Genomic DNA, 14729 nt, shown 5'->3' with positions numbered 1-14729 from the left:
TAGGGCCTTGGATGGAGGTGAGGGGGGAGGTGTGGGCGCAGGTTTTGCAATTCCTGTGGTGGCAGGGGAAGGTGCCGGGAGGGGAGGGTGGGTTGGTGGGGGGCGTGGACCTAATAAAGGAGTCAGGAAGGAATGGTCTTTATGGAATGTAGATAGGAATGGGGAGGCAAATATATCTCTCATGGTGGGGTCGTTTATAGGTGGTGTAAATGGTGGAGGATGATGTGATGTATCCGGAGGTTGGTGGAGTGGAAGGTGAGGACCATGGGGAGTCCTGTCCTGGTGGCGTTGGGAGGGGTGGGGTTCCAGGGCAGAGGTGTGGGAAGTGGAGGAGATGCACTGGAGGGCATCGTCGACACCTTGGGAGGGGAAATTGAAGAAGGAGGCCATCTGGGATGTCCTGTGGTGGAATTGATCCTCTTGGGAGCTGATGCTGCAGAGAAGAGGAATTAGGAATAAGGGATAGCGTTTTTACAGGAGGCAGGGTGGGAGGAGGTGTAGTCCAGGTAGCTGTGGGAGTCGGTGTAGAAGATGTCCGTGTTGAGTCAGTCACCCTTAATGGAGATGGAGAGGTCCACAAAGGGGAGGGAGGTGGTCCAGGTGAACGTGAGGTCAGGTGGAACATTCTATCCAGCCTCAACCCCCACCCATTTAACTCTCAACCCCCTTGACCCACAAATCTCATTCCTGATGAAGAGCTTATGCTCAAAACGTCGATTCTCCTGCTCCTTGGATGCTGCCTGACCTGCTGTGCTTTTCCAACACCACACTCCTGACTCTGAACTCTCACTTTCTCCTAGAGTTCTGGATTACTGTGCCACTGCTTCACGTAAGTCCTATGACTAATTTTAAAATTCATTCACAAGATGTGACTGTCTCTGGCTAGGCCAGTATTTATTGCCTATCCCAAATTGCCTGGAGGGCAGATGAGAGCATTGCTGTGGGCCTGGAGTCACATGTAGGCCAGAGCAGGTGGGGACGGCAGTTTCCTTCCCTAAAGGACATTAGTGACACACTTGGGTTTTTCCTGATAATCAACAATGGATTCGTGGTCATCATTAGACCCTTAATTCTAGATTCTTTTTATTGAATTCAAACGCCACCTCTGCCATGGTGAGATTTGGGCACAAGAACACTAGCTGAGTTTCTGGACTAATAGTCTAGTGATATTACCACTGAACCAGAGCCTCCCCGTGTACAAGGCTACAGGCCAAATGTTGAAAATAAAATTAGGGTTAGTTTATTTATTCCTTTCATGGGCTTTGATGTTTCAGAGATTCTCCCAGTTCCTCTGAAGGCAGTCCTGGACTGATCCAGTGAGAATTCCCCAGGGAGCAGGTTCTCGCAAAGGGATTTCCTCTGGGAGTCTGAGACCAGCACAAACCAGGCGTACCCTCCTCCCCCACCCTGCTCAGTTGCTTTCCAGTAAATCCTTGTTTCCTACTCCTTTCCTTGTTGAGAACTGGATCCAATTGATGTGATACCTACCACAGTCTATGAGCCTGTCTCCAATCAGTGCTGGCCGGGGAATTTCTAACACAGGCAGTGGCTCTGCACCTACAGCCCAAGGAGCCTGTGAAACCAGTAGGCCAGTGAACATTGGTAATTCTGTAACAACAACCTGTATTTATATATCCCTTTTAAAATGATAAGATCCCACGGGAACATAATTGGAAGTGTGGGTTTGACAGTAGGATGCGTGTCTGAACCTGATCAGAAGTTGGATTGAAGCAGTCTTGATGGAAGAGAGACAGAGAGAGAGAGGGAGAGAGAGAAGGGACAGAGCGAGAGAAGGGACAGAGAGAGAAGGGACAGAGAGAGAGAGAGAAAGAGAAACAGAGAGAGCGAGAGAGAGAAGGGACAGAGCGAGAGAGAGAGAGACAGTCAGACAGAGAGAGAAGGGACAGAGAGAGAGAGAGAGAGGACGTGAGGCTGTTTTTGGAGGGGTTTCCAGAGCTGAGAACCTAAGCAACTGAAGACACAACTCCCATTGGAGGAGCGATGGATTTCTGGGTGGTACCAGAGGCCATACTGAGAGGAGTTCAGAGATCTTGGGTGGTTCAGGGGCTGCAGGAGGTATCAAACAAAAGGAGGGTCTGGTTTAAAATTTAGGTTAGTCAGGAGGGGGCGTTATATTAGTTCTCAATCCATCAGGGAATGGGTTAATTTATTATGATTCATGGGAGTTTGGTTCCGTTTTCTTTACCTCAATTCAGTCAATCTGTACAAATAACCAGGTGCAGGATAGCTCCAATCCTGAACCATCACTGACACCTACTGGCTCCAAAGTTATAGCACCTTCCAAATCCCCCTCTTCAGTGTTGTCACTGATCTCATGTATGTCTGATGTAAGGCTTACAATTTTCACACAGCAAGATCCCAAAACTTTAAATCTGATAACAATTGGATACTCTGTTTTTGTCATCGTGATCAGTAACCAGGCAAAAACTTCCCAGCTCATCTATGTCTATCCCAAGAGGAAAGAAAGTTCAGTATCTCATCAGAAAATTAAATAGTTTTAAACAGTTCCCTCAGTACTGACCCTCTGACCATGTGGCACTCTGTCAGTACTGACCCTCCACATAGCTATTGCAGTTACTGAAGAGCTGCCCCTGTAAGTGTACTAGCTTTAGCACAGGTCATAACATAAGAACCAGGAGCAGGAGCAGGCCGTCCGGCCTTTCGAGTCTACTCCACCATTCAATAAGATCATGGCTGATCTTTTCATGGACTCAGCTCCACTTACCCACCCTCTCATCATAACCTTTAATTCCTTTACTGTTCTAAAGAAATCTACCTTAGCTCTAAAAACATTTACAGAAGTAGCATCAACCATTTCACTGAGCAGGGAATTCCATAGAAGTTTCTTCTCCATTCAGTCCTAAATCTGCTCCCCTAATTTTCAGGCTATCCCCTCTTGTCCTAGTTTCACCCCCCAACCACCACCACCACCAGTGGAAATATCCTCACTACTTCAATCTTATCTATTCCCTTCATCATTTTATATGCCTCTATAAGATTCCCCTTCAATTCTTCTAAATTCCAATGAATATAATCCCAGTCTACTCAGTCTCTCCTCATAAACCAACCCCCTCAACTCCGGAATAAATCTGGTGAACCTCCTCTACACCCCCTCCAGTGCCAGTCCATCCTTTCTCAGGTCTATGTTTGACTGTTGAGCTGGTTGAGTCTACATTGATCACGTCCTGTGCAATGTCCAGGTCATAGCCACATGCTCCTGTTTAATCCTTTTCCATTCTGGTGGGCCTTGTATTTCAGGGCTATTTGAGATTTATTAGTGAAGCACGTTTTGGGCTATCTTTGGGAGAGGTAAACGGGTCATTTTTGCACCTTTTGTGTAGGTTCGTAAGCTAGAACAGGAGAATCAGGTGCTGGAGACACGATGGGATCTGCTGAAGCATGCAGACACGTACAAATCAAACGCTGACAAAATTGTCAACATGTTCTGCAACAAACTGAAGCAGCAACTCAGTGATCTGGAGAAGGAGAGAGAGCACCTGAAGCTGCAGATCTCACAAACACAACAAATGGTCGAAGACTTCAAAGGGAAGTATGAAGATGAGATTAACTCCCGTACTGCAATGGAGAATGAATTTGTGGTCCTTAAGAAGGTTAGTGGCTCACTTAAGAATCTGACTGTAATTGTCTGGGTGTTCTCGTGTGCAACGCTATAGGGAGGCTGCTTCTGCAAGTGTTCAAGGACCAAGAACAGAGCAATTAATTGTGGGAATCAGTGTCCTTAAACTTATGTTCTGCTGTAGATCTCAATCTTCAAACTGTGCTCCTGAGCTGAAGTGGATAAGGGGTTGTCATCTCTACAGCTCCCGATCCTTTCACTCTTTGTTGCTCTTTGCACTTACAGCTTGTAGCTCAGCCAGTCAGAGGGCTGTTGCCAGGATGGATTTCCTTAACTCGAAAGAGTCTCAGTGCCATTCAGTCTGAACCTCTATCCACACGAATAAGGGTAAATTCAATTTAGGTTTGTTTTTTAAAAGACAACCACTAGGGTCTTAGATGATGCCTGCAAATTACTTGTAATTATCCAAAGCTCTTTCAATTCCGGTAAGCAAACAACAGACTAAAAATCCAGGCTTGTAACATCTCTATTCAAGAGAGGAGGAAGATGGAGAGTGGGAAACTATGGGCTAACATCTGTCACTGGATGAATGCTATAATCCATTGCGAAAGAGGCTTTAAAAGGACATTTAGAATATTAAGTGGATGGAATATATGGAAAATATAAAGTCCACTGTGGTAGGACAAACAGAAAAAAACACATATTGTTTGGGTAGAAAGAGACTGCATAACCCAGTGGTACTTGAATCACAAAATGGGGCAGCACGGTGGCTCAGTAGTTAGTATTGCTGCCTCACAGCACGAGGGACCTGGGTTCAATTCCCACCTCGGGCGACTGTCTGTGTGGAGTTTGCACATTCTCCCCGTGTCTGCGTGGGTTTCCTCCGGGTGCTCTGGTTTCCTCTCACAGTCCAAAGATGTGCAGGTCAGGTGAATTGGCCATGCTAAATTGCCCGTAGTGTTAGCTGCATTAATCAGGGGTAAATGTAGGGGAATGGGTCTGGGTGGGTTGCTCTTTGGAGGGTCGGTGTGGAATTATTGGGCCGAAGGGCCTGTTTCCATACTGTATGGAATCTAATCTAAAATGTTAGTCAGCAGGTGCATAACTGACCAGGAAGGACAAAACAATGTTATCTTTAGAACAAAAGAAATGGTGTATAAAGATCAGGAAGTCTTGCTGCAACAATACAGGGCATTGGTGAGACCATAACTAGAGTGCTGTGTACAATATTCTCTTTATTTAGGAACAGACTTACTTTACCTCTTAAAAATCCCAAAATACACACATACCCAATCACAATTAAGACACAAAAGGCAAACAGTTTAACACATACTTTGTTGGTGGAAAAGGCAATCAATGGGAAACAAAATTTTGAAGATCAAAGGACCATAAGGTAGAAAGTTTTTTTCCTCTCACATTCCTTTTGATTGTTGCCATAATGAGACAGTGATAGTACAGAGCTGAAAATGTGTTGCTGGAAAAGCGCAGCAGGTCAGGCAGCATCCAAGGAACAGGAGAATCGACGTTTCGGGCATGAGCCCTTCTTCAGGAATGAGGAAAGTGTGTCCAGCAGGCTAAGATAAAAGGTAGGGAGGAGGAACTTGGGGGAGGGGCGTTGAAAATGCGATAGGTGGAGGGAGGTCAAGGTGAGGGTGATAGGCCGCAGAGTGTTGGGCCACGGGGTGGTTGGGTTGGTTGGTCCGGGTGTCCCAGAGGTGTTCTCTGAAACGTTCCGCAAGTAGGCGGCCTGTCTCCCCAATATAGAGGAGGCCACATCAGGTGCAGCGGATGCAATAGATGATGTGTGTGGAAGTGCAGGTGAATTTGTGGCGGATATGGAAGGATCCCTTTAGGGCCTTGGAGGGAAGTAAGGGGGGAGGTGTGGGTGCAAGTTTTGCATTTCTTGCGGTTTCAGGGGAAGGTGCGGGGAGTGGAGGTTGGGTTGGTGGGGGGTGTGGACCTGACGAGGGAGTCACGGAGGGAGTGGTCGAGATCATTATTCTTCAATTCAATGGCTGATAAGGTGGAGTTGGATCTTTTGTGAAAAAATTCATGCAGAATGTTTCTGAGGTTATCTGTCTTTATTCCCACACAGAGAGAGAGAGAGACAGAGAGGCGCAGTTTGTAATCACTACACCTCCTGATCTTTTCACTCCCTGCTGCTCTTGGCAGTTACAATTTGTTAATGCGCTGTAGTTCAACCAATCAGAGGGCTGTTGCCAGGCTGGATTTCCTTAATCTGAAATAATCTCAGTGCCTTTCGATTTCAACTTCTCTCTCTATTTGCTTCCAAAAAGCAACATTGTATTTCACAGCTCCAAAATGTACACACTTGTCTTCCAGTTGTAAAACATGACGTACATGGAATAGTGTAGGTTAGATGGGCTTCAGATTGGTTTGACAGGTTGGTGCAACATTGAGGGCCGAATGGCCTGTACTGCACCATAATGTTCTATGTTCTGTGTTCCTATTTCAAATGAAAGCACTCCAATTTCCAATTCAGTTTATAGTATCCCTTCCCAGATGCAGTACCTATGACACACAGGGGCACAGAATTGCACAACTAGATTTATACTTGTCGGAATTTAGACAAATGACTTGCTGAAAGTTTCTACATGGGACCACTTGGGAACCTGAGCTGTTGATGTCACTCTGCATCACAAGTCCAGCCGTCCAGCCAACCAAGCTACACCGACTCCATGCTACACCAGCTGAGGGGATGCATGAAGATCCCACCTTTTCGACTTCACCGCTGACCTGAGGCATAGAGACCCTCAAGCGTCTGTCGTCTCTCTCCCTGTGACCCTCTGGGGCAATGGCATCTTTATTTAAGGGCACCAGAAAAGGTCGAAGAGAAATAAGCTATTTCTGTTAGCTGGAGGAGTGCAGCACCAGGCGACATCACTGAAATATCAAACTTGATAGTTAAGTCGCCAAACATGTATACACGCAGAGTGGTAAAGATTCAGAACTCTCTTCTGCAAATGCAGTTTGTTGTATTTACATTTGTGATTGGTAGAGAGATGCCTAGGTATGTAGAGTAAAATCAGCTGTGAATGTTAGCACAGACTCAAATGCTGAATGGACACCTCCTGTTCACAGGTTCCTGGAAGGGTCAAGAAAAATGTATTCTAGGTGGAAAAGTTGTGTCCCCCATGTATACGTTACAGCACCTGTAGAAATGTCACTGTCAGACAGAGCCCTCTCCTACTGCCTACAACTGAGATTGGGAAGGTTGTGACCAGTCAAACTGGACAGTGAAGCTTGTGGAAGGTGTACCTCACACTGGAGAAGACCAGTCCAGAGTTAGGACTTGGAAAGGTGATAACAACATTAGCCAATAGCACTAGATTACTGATAAAATGTGTTCATGATAGCTCAACCCTGTAGGAGCTAGACAAATGCAGATTAATGTTAATTAAATAAAACATGAATGATGCATTTTGGAATAAAATATGCTGTAAATGAGAAGTTTAGATAAAATAAACATACTTGCAGTGGTTTGGGGACAGACATGAAGATCACAAAAGATTGGTTCAAAAGTAAATCAGACTAAGAATCAACAAACAATCTCACCTTTTTTTAGAATAGCATAGATTAGCAAATCAAGGAAGTCATTTCTGGTGTAAAGATTTGGACATGCAGTGGTTCAATTGTTGTTTATTATGTTGAAAATCCATTAGAGAACAGATATAGAAGCAAACTGCAGTGAAAGCAGTTAATTCTGGTCTAATTCTTAAAATGTCATTCTCTGGATGTGAGCATCGCTACAGGACCAGCATTTATTATCTGTCCCTAGTTGCCCCTTGAGAAGGGAGTGGTCCACTGTGTGCTGTAGGTAGACCCACAATGCCCTTGGGAAGGGAATTCCAGGATTTTGACCCAGTGACATTGAAGGAACAATGATATATTTCCAAGTCAGGATGGTGAGTGGCTTGGAGGGGAATTTGAAGGGGATGGTGTTCACATATATCTGCTACCCTGGTCTTTCTAGGTGGAAGTGGTTATAAGTTTGGAAGGTGCTGAATTAGAATCTTTGGTGAATTTCTGCAGTGCATCTTGTAAACAATGCTGCTACTGAGCATTGGAGGTGGAGAGAGTGGAAGCTTGTGGATGTGGTCCCAGTGAAGTGGACTGCTTTGTCTTGGATGGTGTTGAGCTTCTTAAGTGTTGTTGGAGCTGCGCCCATCCAGGCACATGGGGAGTATTCCATCACACTCCTGTCTTGTGAAGATAAAGAGGTTTGTAGAAGCAGATGAATTGCTCTCTGAAGAATTCCCTGCCTCTGATCATTCTTGTAGTATTTTTATCTTGTCCAGGCTAGTTTCTAGTCAATGTTAATCCCCAGGAGATTAGTTAGCAATGGAAATTCCATTGAGTGTCCTTGAGGTGATGGTCAGACTCCCCTTGATGTTAAATGGTGGGAAAGTGCACCCTGACGTGTGAGGGAAAAGTCTGAGCTTGGATCAGCAGGATTTAAGAGGTGGCAAACTCCTGGCTCTTTGCACCAGAAAAATTTAGAGAGATTTCAAAAGGGATAGCTTTGAATTTTGCAGAGAATGAGGACTAAGCTCTGGATTGATTTAGCTGGTGTTAGTGATGGGAATGTAGTACTTTCTGGATGGAGGGAGAGGTAATGCAGATTCTGAGGTCACAAAAGAGCTTGTTGGTCCAGTTTGAACTTCCTGCTGTGATGTAAAAGTTCGAATTGATTCATTGCTTCACCTAAAGTGTCTCCAATTTTTTTTTGTCATACCAAGGAAGTAGATGATGCCTATTTTCAAAAGGTTGAGCTGGAATCGAAACTGGAATATCTCACCAATCTGATTGAGTTCCTGAAGCTCCTGTATGCTGAGGTAGGTCCTTTATTGTGTAATTGAAGGAGTTCTTCTCTGTTTGGGCCCAGAAACAGAGTAAAGGTAAAGTCACCATAGTCTTGCCAGAATCATAGGGCTGCTGTCTCACTAAAGAGACGGTGGTTAACCTGAGGGTCACCATATCTCAGTCAAGGGAAAAGGTTGAGAAGGGAGCCCTTCCTGGTAACCTCAGCCGCTGTGGGTATTAAGCCCACTCTGCATTACAAACCAGCCATCCAGCTAACTGAGCTAACTAACCCTCTTAGAATGGTGAAGGGGATATTAAACTGTTAGTATAAGACCATAAGACATAGGAGTGGAAGCAAGGCCATTCGGCCCATCAAGTCCACCCCGCCATTTAATCATGGCTGATGGACATGTCAATGCCACTTACCCGCACTCTCCCCATTGTCCTTAATTCCTTGCGAGATCAAGAATTTATAAATCTCTGCCTTGAAGACATTTAATGTCTCAGCTTCCACTGCGCTCCGTGGTAGTAAATTCTACAGGCCCACTACTCTCTGGCTGAAGAAATGTCTCCTCATTTCCGTTCTAAATTGACCCTCTAAGGCTGTGCCTATGGGTCCTAGTCTATCCACCTAACAGAAACAACTTCCCAGTGTCCACCCTTTCTAAGCCATACGTTATCTTGTAAGTTTCTATTAGATCTCCCCTCAAGCTTCTAAACTCTAATGAATACAATCCCAGGATCCTCAGCAGATCATCATGTGTTAGGCCCACCATTCCCGGGATCATCCATGTGAATCTTCGCTCCAGTGCCAGCATGTCCTTCCTGAGGTGTGGGGCCCAAAACTGGACACAGTATTCTACATGGGGTCTAACTAGAGCTTTATAAAGTCTCAGAAGCACATCACTGCTTTTATATTCCAACCCTCTTGAGATAAAAGACAACATTACATTTGTTTTCTTAATCACAGACTCAACCTGCAAGTTAACCTTTAGAGAATCCTAGACTAGCACTCCCAGATCCCTTTGTACTTTGGCTTCATGAATTTTCTCACTGTTTTAAAAAATAGTCCGTGCCTGTATTTTTTTTCCAGAGTGCAGGACGTCACATTTACTCACATTGAATTTCATCAGCCATTTCCTGGACCACTCTCCTAACCTGTCTAAATCTTTCTGCAGCCTCCCCACCTCCTCAGTACTACCTTCCTGTCCGCCTAACTTAGTATCATCAGCAAACTTCGCCAGAATGCCTCCAGTCCCTTCATCCAGATCATTAATATATAAAGTGAACTGTTGCAGCCCCAACACTGAACCCTGCGGGACACCGCTTGTCACCGGCTGCCATTCCAAAAGAGAATCTTTTATCCCAACTCTCTGCCTTCTGTCAGACAGCCAATCATCAATCCATGTCAGTAGCTCACCTGGAACATCATGGGCCCTCACCTTACTCAGCAGCCTCCCGTGAGGCACCTTATCAAAGTCTAGGTCGGTAACATCAACTGGGTTTCCCTGGTCTAACCTACTTGTTACCTCTGCTTACTAAATCCATGGTTTACATAGGATTCAAGCCATTAACAACACAGCCAGCAGAGTGTGAGGTACCAAAATGCCCACATTTGCAAAATTTGTCACACAGTGGTGGACATTAGATGCAATTCTAGCATTGAACAGCACTTACTGGATAAACCTGAATATGTGAATAATTATGCTGATGACCAATTTACATTGTTGGGTCACAATGTGGCATATCTGTGTACATTGGAAGCTACACATATTAATACCCTGTTCTTGGCAGACAGAAAGAACAGGGTGGCGTTGTGGCTCAATGGTTAGCACCAATGCTTCACACTGCCAGGGACCTGGGTTCAATTCCAGTTTTAGCTGACCGTCTGGGTGGAGTTTGCATATTCTCCCCTTGTCTGTGTAGGTAGCCTCTCAGTGCTCTGATTTCCTCCCACAGTCCAAAGCTGTGCAGATTAGGTGGATCACCCTTGGGAAATGCAGGGTTTCAGAGATAGAGTAGGGGGATGGTCCAGGTGTGAGGCTCGTTAGAGAGTTGGTGTAGAATTGTTGGGCCAAATGACACGACAGGTATTCGATGTAAGAACAATAAAAAGCCATTTGCATCTTCATTTCTCAAGATGATGCCCGTTCAAAGTTTGTCTGTGAACTGTCAATCCTCATTAATAGGTGCATTCTCCACAGCAAAGCCTCTACCAACTGTATCAACTTACCAATAAATCAGAATTTTCATCTCTTGCAATAAAAATGTTGGCTTTCCCTTGAATTTAAAGATAATTTTCAGCAACATATTCAGACATGATTTTACTTGGGTTGCTAAGTCTCAGGTAGAAATTATCATCATGCCACAAAATCCCACCCCTTCAATTTATATTCTTGTGAAATATCCTGAAGCACCTTTTTTCAACAATACTCCCAGGACAGGGACAGCATGGGGTTAGATACAGAGCAAAGCTTCCTCTACTCTGTCCACATCTTTATTGTGTATCTAACCTTATCCTATACCCATGCTGTACCTGTCCTAGGAATGTTCGATGGGGACAGAGTAGATTAAACTTCACTTCAATTTAAAAGAGTAGAGGGAGCTTTACTCTGTATCTAACCCCATGCTGTCCCAGTCCTGGGAGTGTTTGATGGGGACATTGTAGAGAGAGCTTTACTCTGTATCTAACCTCATGCTGTCCCTGTCCTAGGAGTGTTTGATAGGGACAGTGTAGAGGGAACTATTCTCTGTATCTAACTCTGTGCTGTCCCAGTCCTGGGAGTGTTTGATGTGGACAGAGTAGAGGAAGCTTTGCTCTGTATCTAACCCCTTGCTGTCCCTGTCCTGGGAATGTTTGATAGGGACAGTGTAGAGGGAACTATTCTCTGTATTTAACCCTGTGCTGTCCCAGCCCTGAGAGTGTTTGATGGGGACAGTGTAGAGAGAGCTTTACTCTGTATCTAACCCTGTGCTATCCCTGTCCTGGGAGTGTTAGATGGGGACAGTGTAGAGAATGGCCATCTCCAATAAGGGACAATCACCCCTTGACATTCAATGGTGTTACTATTACTGAACACCACCAAAACCCCCTCCCCCCAACTATCAACATTCTGGGGGCGGCACAGTGGCACAGTGGTTAGCACTGCTGCCTCACAGCGCCAGAGACCCGGGTTCAATTCCCGCCTCAGGCGACTGACTGTGTGGAGTTTGCACGTTCTCCCCGTGTCTGTGTGGGTTTCCTCCGGGTGCTCCGGTTTCCTCCCACAGTCCAAAGATGTGCAGGTAAGGTGAATTGGCCATGCTAAATTGCCCGTGGTGTTCGGTAAGGGGTAAATGTAGGGGTATGGGTGGGTTGCTAAGTCTCAGGTAGAAATTATCATCATGCCACAAAATCCCACCCCTTCAATTTATATTCGGCGGGTCGGTGTGGACTTGTTGGGCCGAAGGGCTTGTTTCCAAACTGTAATGTAATCTAAAAGTGTGAATTATCTGTTGAGGGTAACTGGTTGTAAACTGTCTAATTACAGGAACTCCAAGAGCTGCAATCACAAATCCAAAGCACTGCTGTCACACTCAAGGTCAACAACAAACGCCAACTCGACATGAAACAGATTATTGATGACATCAAGCTGCAGCATGCTGAAATCGCAGCCAGGAACAAGCAGGAGGCTGATGCCTGGTATCAGAACAAGGTCAGTCCTATTCACTCACTCGTATCCACCTCGATTAGGGTCAGCTGACAGTAGAAGAGCAGGAAGAAGAATGGTCACATGTACATCATGCATTACAAAACCTCAGTATTGAATTTGGGCTGACAAGGGGCAAGTAATAATTTTATCATACTAATGCCAGGGAATGGCCATCTCCAATAAGGGACAATCACCCCTTGACATTCAATAGTGTTACTATTACTGAACACCACCAAAACCCCCTCCCCCCAACTATCAACATTCTGGGGGTTACCATTCACCAGAAACTCAACTGGACTCACCACATAAACACATTGGCTACAAGAGTATGTCAGAGGGTAGGAATACTGCAGGGGATAACTAATCTCCTGACTCCCCAAAGTCTGTCCACTATCTCCAAGGCACAAGTCAGGAGTGTGATGGAAAGCTCCCCACTTGCCTGGATGAGGCCAGCTCCAACAACACTCAAGAAGCTCAAAACCATCCAGGACAAAGCAGCCGCTTGATTCACACCACATCCACATCACCACAACTCTCCCCCACCAACACGCAGTAGCAGCAGTGTGTACCATTTACAAGATGCACTGCAGAAATTCACCAAAGATCCTCAGACAGCACCTTTAAAACCCATGACCATTTCCATCTAGAAGGACAAGGGCAGCAGATACATGGGAACACCAGTCCCTGCAAGTTCCCCTCCAAACCACTCACCATCCTGACTTGGAAATATATTGCCTAGAACTTCTTCTCTGAAGGCATTGTCAATGTCCCCTCATTTGTTTCATTTTTTCATGGAATGTGAGTGTCATTGTTGCCCAGCCCTACTTGGCTCCAAACGAGGCAGGAAAATAAGTTGTGAAGAAGACGTAATGAGGCTACAACATGATATAAACATGAGGCTACAACATGATATAAACAGGTTAAGTTAGTGAACAATAAACTGACAAATGGAATAAAAAGCAGGAAATTTGAAACTGTCCATTTTGGAAGGAGAAATAAAAAAGAAGTGCATTAACTAAATGGAAAGAGATTGCAGAGTTCTGAGATGCAAAGGGATCTGGGTTTGTTGTGCAGGAATCACAAAATGTTAGTGTGCAGGTACAGCAAGTAGTTAGGAAAGCTGAAAGAATAGGAACATTTATTGTGAGGGGAATTGAGTACAGGAGTAGGGAGGTTGTGTTTCAGTTATAAAGTTCGCTGGGGAGACCACAGCTAGAGTATTATGTACAGCACTGGTCACCATATTGAACAAATGGTGTAAATGCATTGGTGGGGAATTCAGAGAAGATTTACCAGACTAATCCTTGGAATGGGGAGGCACCCTCATGTGTCTTGTATCTGCTGGAGTTTAGAAGAGTTAGAGGTCCGTTGACTGAATCATTTAAGATTCTGAGGGAAGTTGATCAGGTGGATATAGAGGATGTTTTCTCCTGTGGGACAATCTACAACTAGGGACCACTGTTTTAAAATCAGGGGTCACCCATTTACTCCTCATTCCTGATGAAGGGCTTATGCCTGAAACATCGATTCTCCTGCTCCTCGGATGCTGCCTGACCTGCTGTGCTTTTCCAGCACCATGCTCTCGACTCAGCCATTTACGGCAGAAGTGGGGTGAAATTTTCTCCCAGAGGGTCAAGCGTCTTCGGAACTCTGCTCCTGACTGCAGGGTGGAAGTTGAGTCTTTGAATATTTTTAAGGCAGAGGTGGAGAGATTCTTGTTCAGTATGGGGGCTGAAAGGTTGTCAGGAGGTATCGGGAGTATGAATTTGAAGTTATAATCAGATTAGCCATGATCTTATTAAGTGGGAGAGCAAGCCTGAGGGGGCTCAATGATTAAGTCCCACTTCTTAATGATCCGAGTGACTGGCTGGACTATTTCAGAGGGCAGTGTAGAGTTGGACACATTGCTGTGGGTCTGGAGTCACGTGTAGGCCAGACCAGGTAAGGATGGCAGTTTCCTTCCCTAAAGGACATTAGTGACCCAGATGGGTTTTTTCCAACAATAAATAATGGTTGTCATGCTCACCGTTCCTGAGATTAGATTTAATTTAATTGTATTTAAAATCCTGCAGTGGTGGTGGGATTTGAACCCACATCCCCAGAGCATTTGCCTGGGCCTCAGGATTGCTAATTTGGTAACATTGTCCCCAGACCATCATGGAGCCCAGCAACACCTTCTCATCATCTAAGGGGAGATGATGGCCTAGTGGCAATATTACAGGACTATTAATCCAGGGAGAAAGTGAGGTCTGCAGATGCTGGAGATCAGAGCTGAAAATGTGTTGCTGGAAAAGCGCAGCAGGTCAGGCAGCATCCAGGGAACAGGAGAATCGACGTTTCGGGCATAAGCCCTTCTTCAGGAATGAGGAAAGTTTGTCCAGCAGGCTAAGATAAAAGGTAGGGAGGAGGGACTTGGGGGAGGGGCGTCGGAAATGTGATAGGTGGAAAGAGGTCAAGGTGAGGGTGATAGGCTCCCTACCTATTATCTTAGCCTGCTAGACAAACTTTCCTCATTCCTGAAGAAGGGCTTATGACCGAAACGTCGATTCTCCTGTTCCCTGGATGCTGCCTGACCTGCTGCGCTTTTCCAGCAACACATTTTCAGCTCTGATCTC

The 14729-nt window shown here is 45.3% G+C and overlaps 1 protein-coding gene across 1 annotated transcript in view; it reads left to right on the top strand.

Moving 5' to 3' along the window:
• Positions 1-14729, top strand: part of LOC122551851 (keratin, type II cytoskeletal 8-like) — a 30749-nt gene that overhangs the window by 4473 nt on the left and 11547 nt on the right. Inside the window, exons 3-5 of the mRNA XM_043694379.1 lie at positions 3363-3632; positions 8359-8454; positions 11953-12117. Coding sequence (XP_043550314.1) covers positions 3363-3632; positions 8359-8454; positions 11953-12117 — 531 coding nt within the window. The remainder of the gene's footprint in view (positions 1-3362; positions 3633-8358; positions 8455-11952; positions 12118-14729) is intronic.

Source organism: Chiloscyllium plagiosum, chromosome 7 (genome assembly GCF_004010195.1).
Source record: "Chiloscyllium plagiosum isolate BGI_BamShark_2017 chromosome 7, ASM401019v2, whole genome shotgun sequence".
NCBI classification, from domain to species: Eukaryota; Metazoa; Chordata; class Chondrichthyes; order Orectolobiformes; family Hemiscylliidae; genus Chiloscyllium; species Chiloscyllium plagiosum.
The sequence above is the reverse complement of the archived record's forward strand: the minus strand, read 5'-3'. Positions and strand labels throughout refer to the sequence as shown.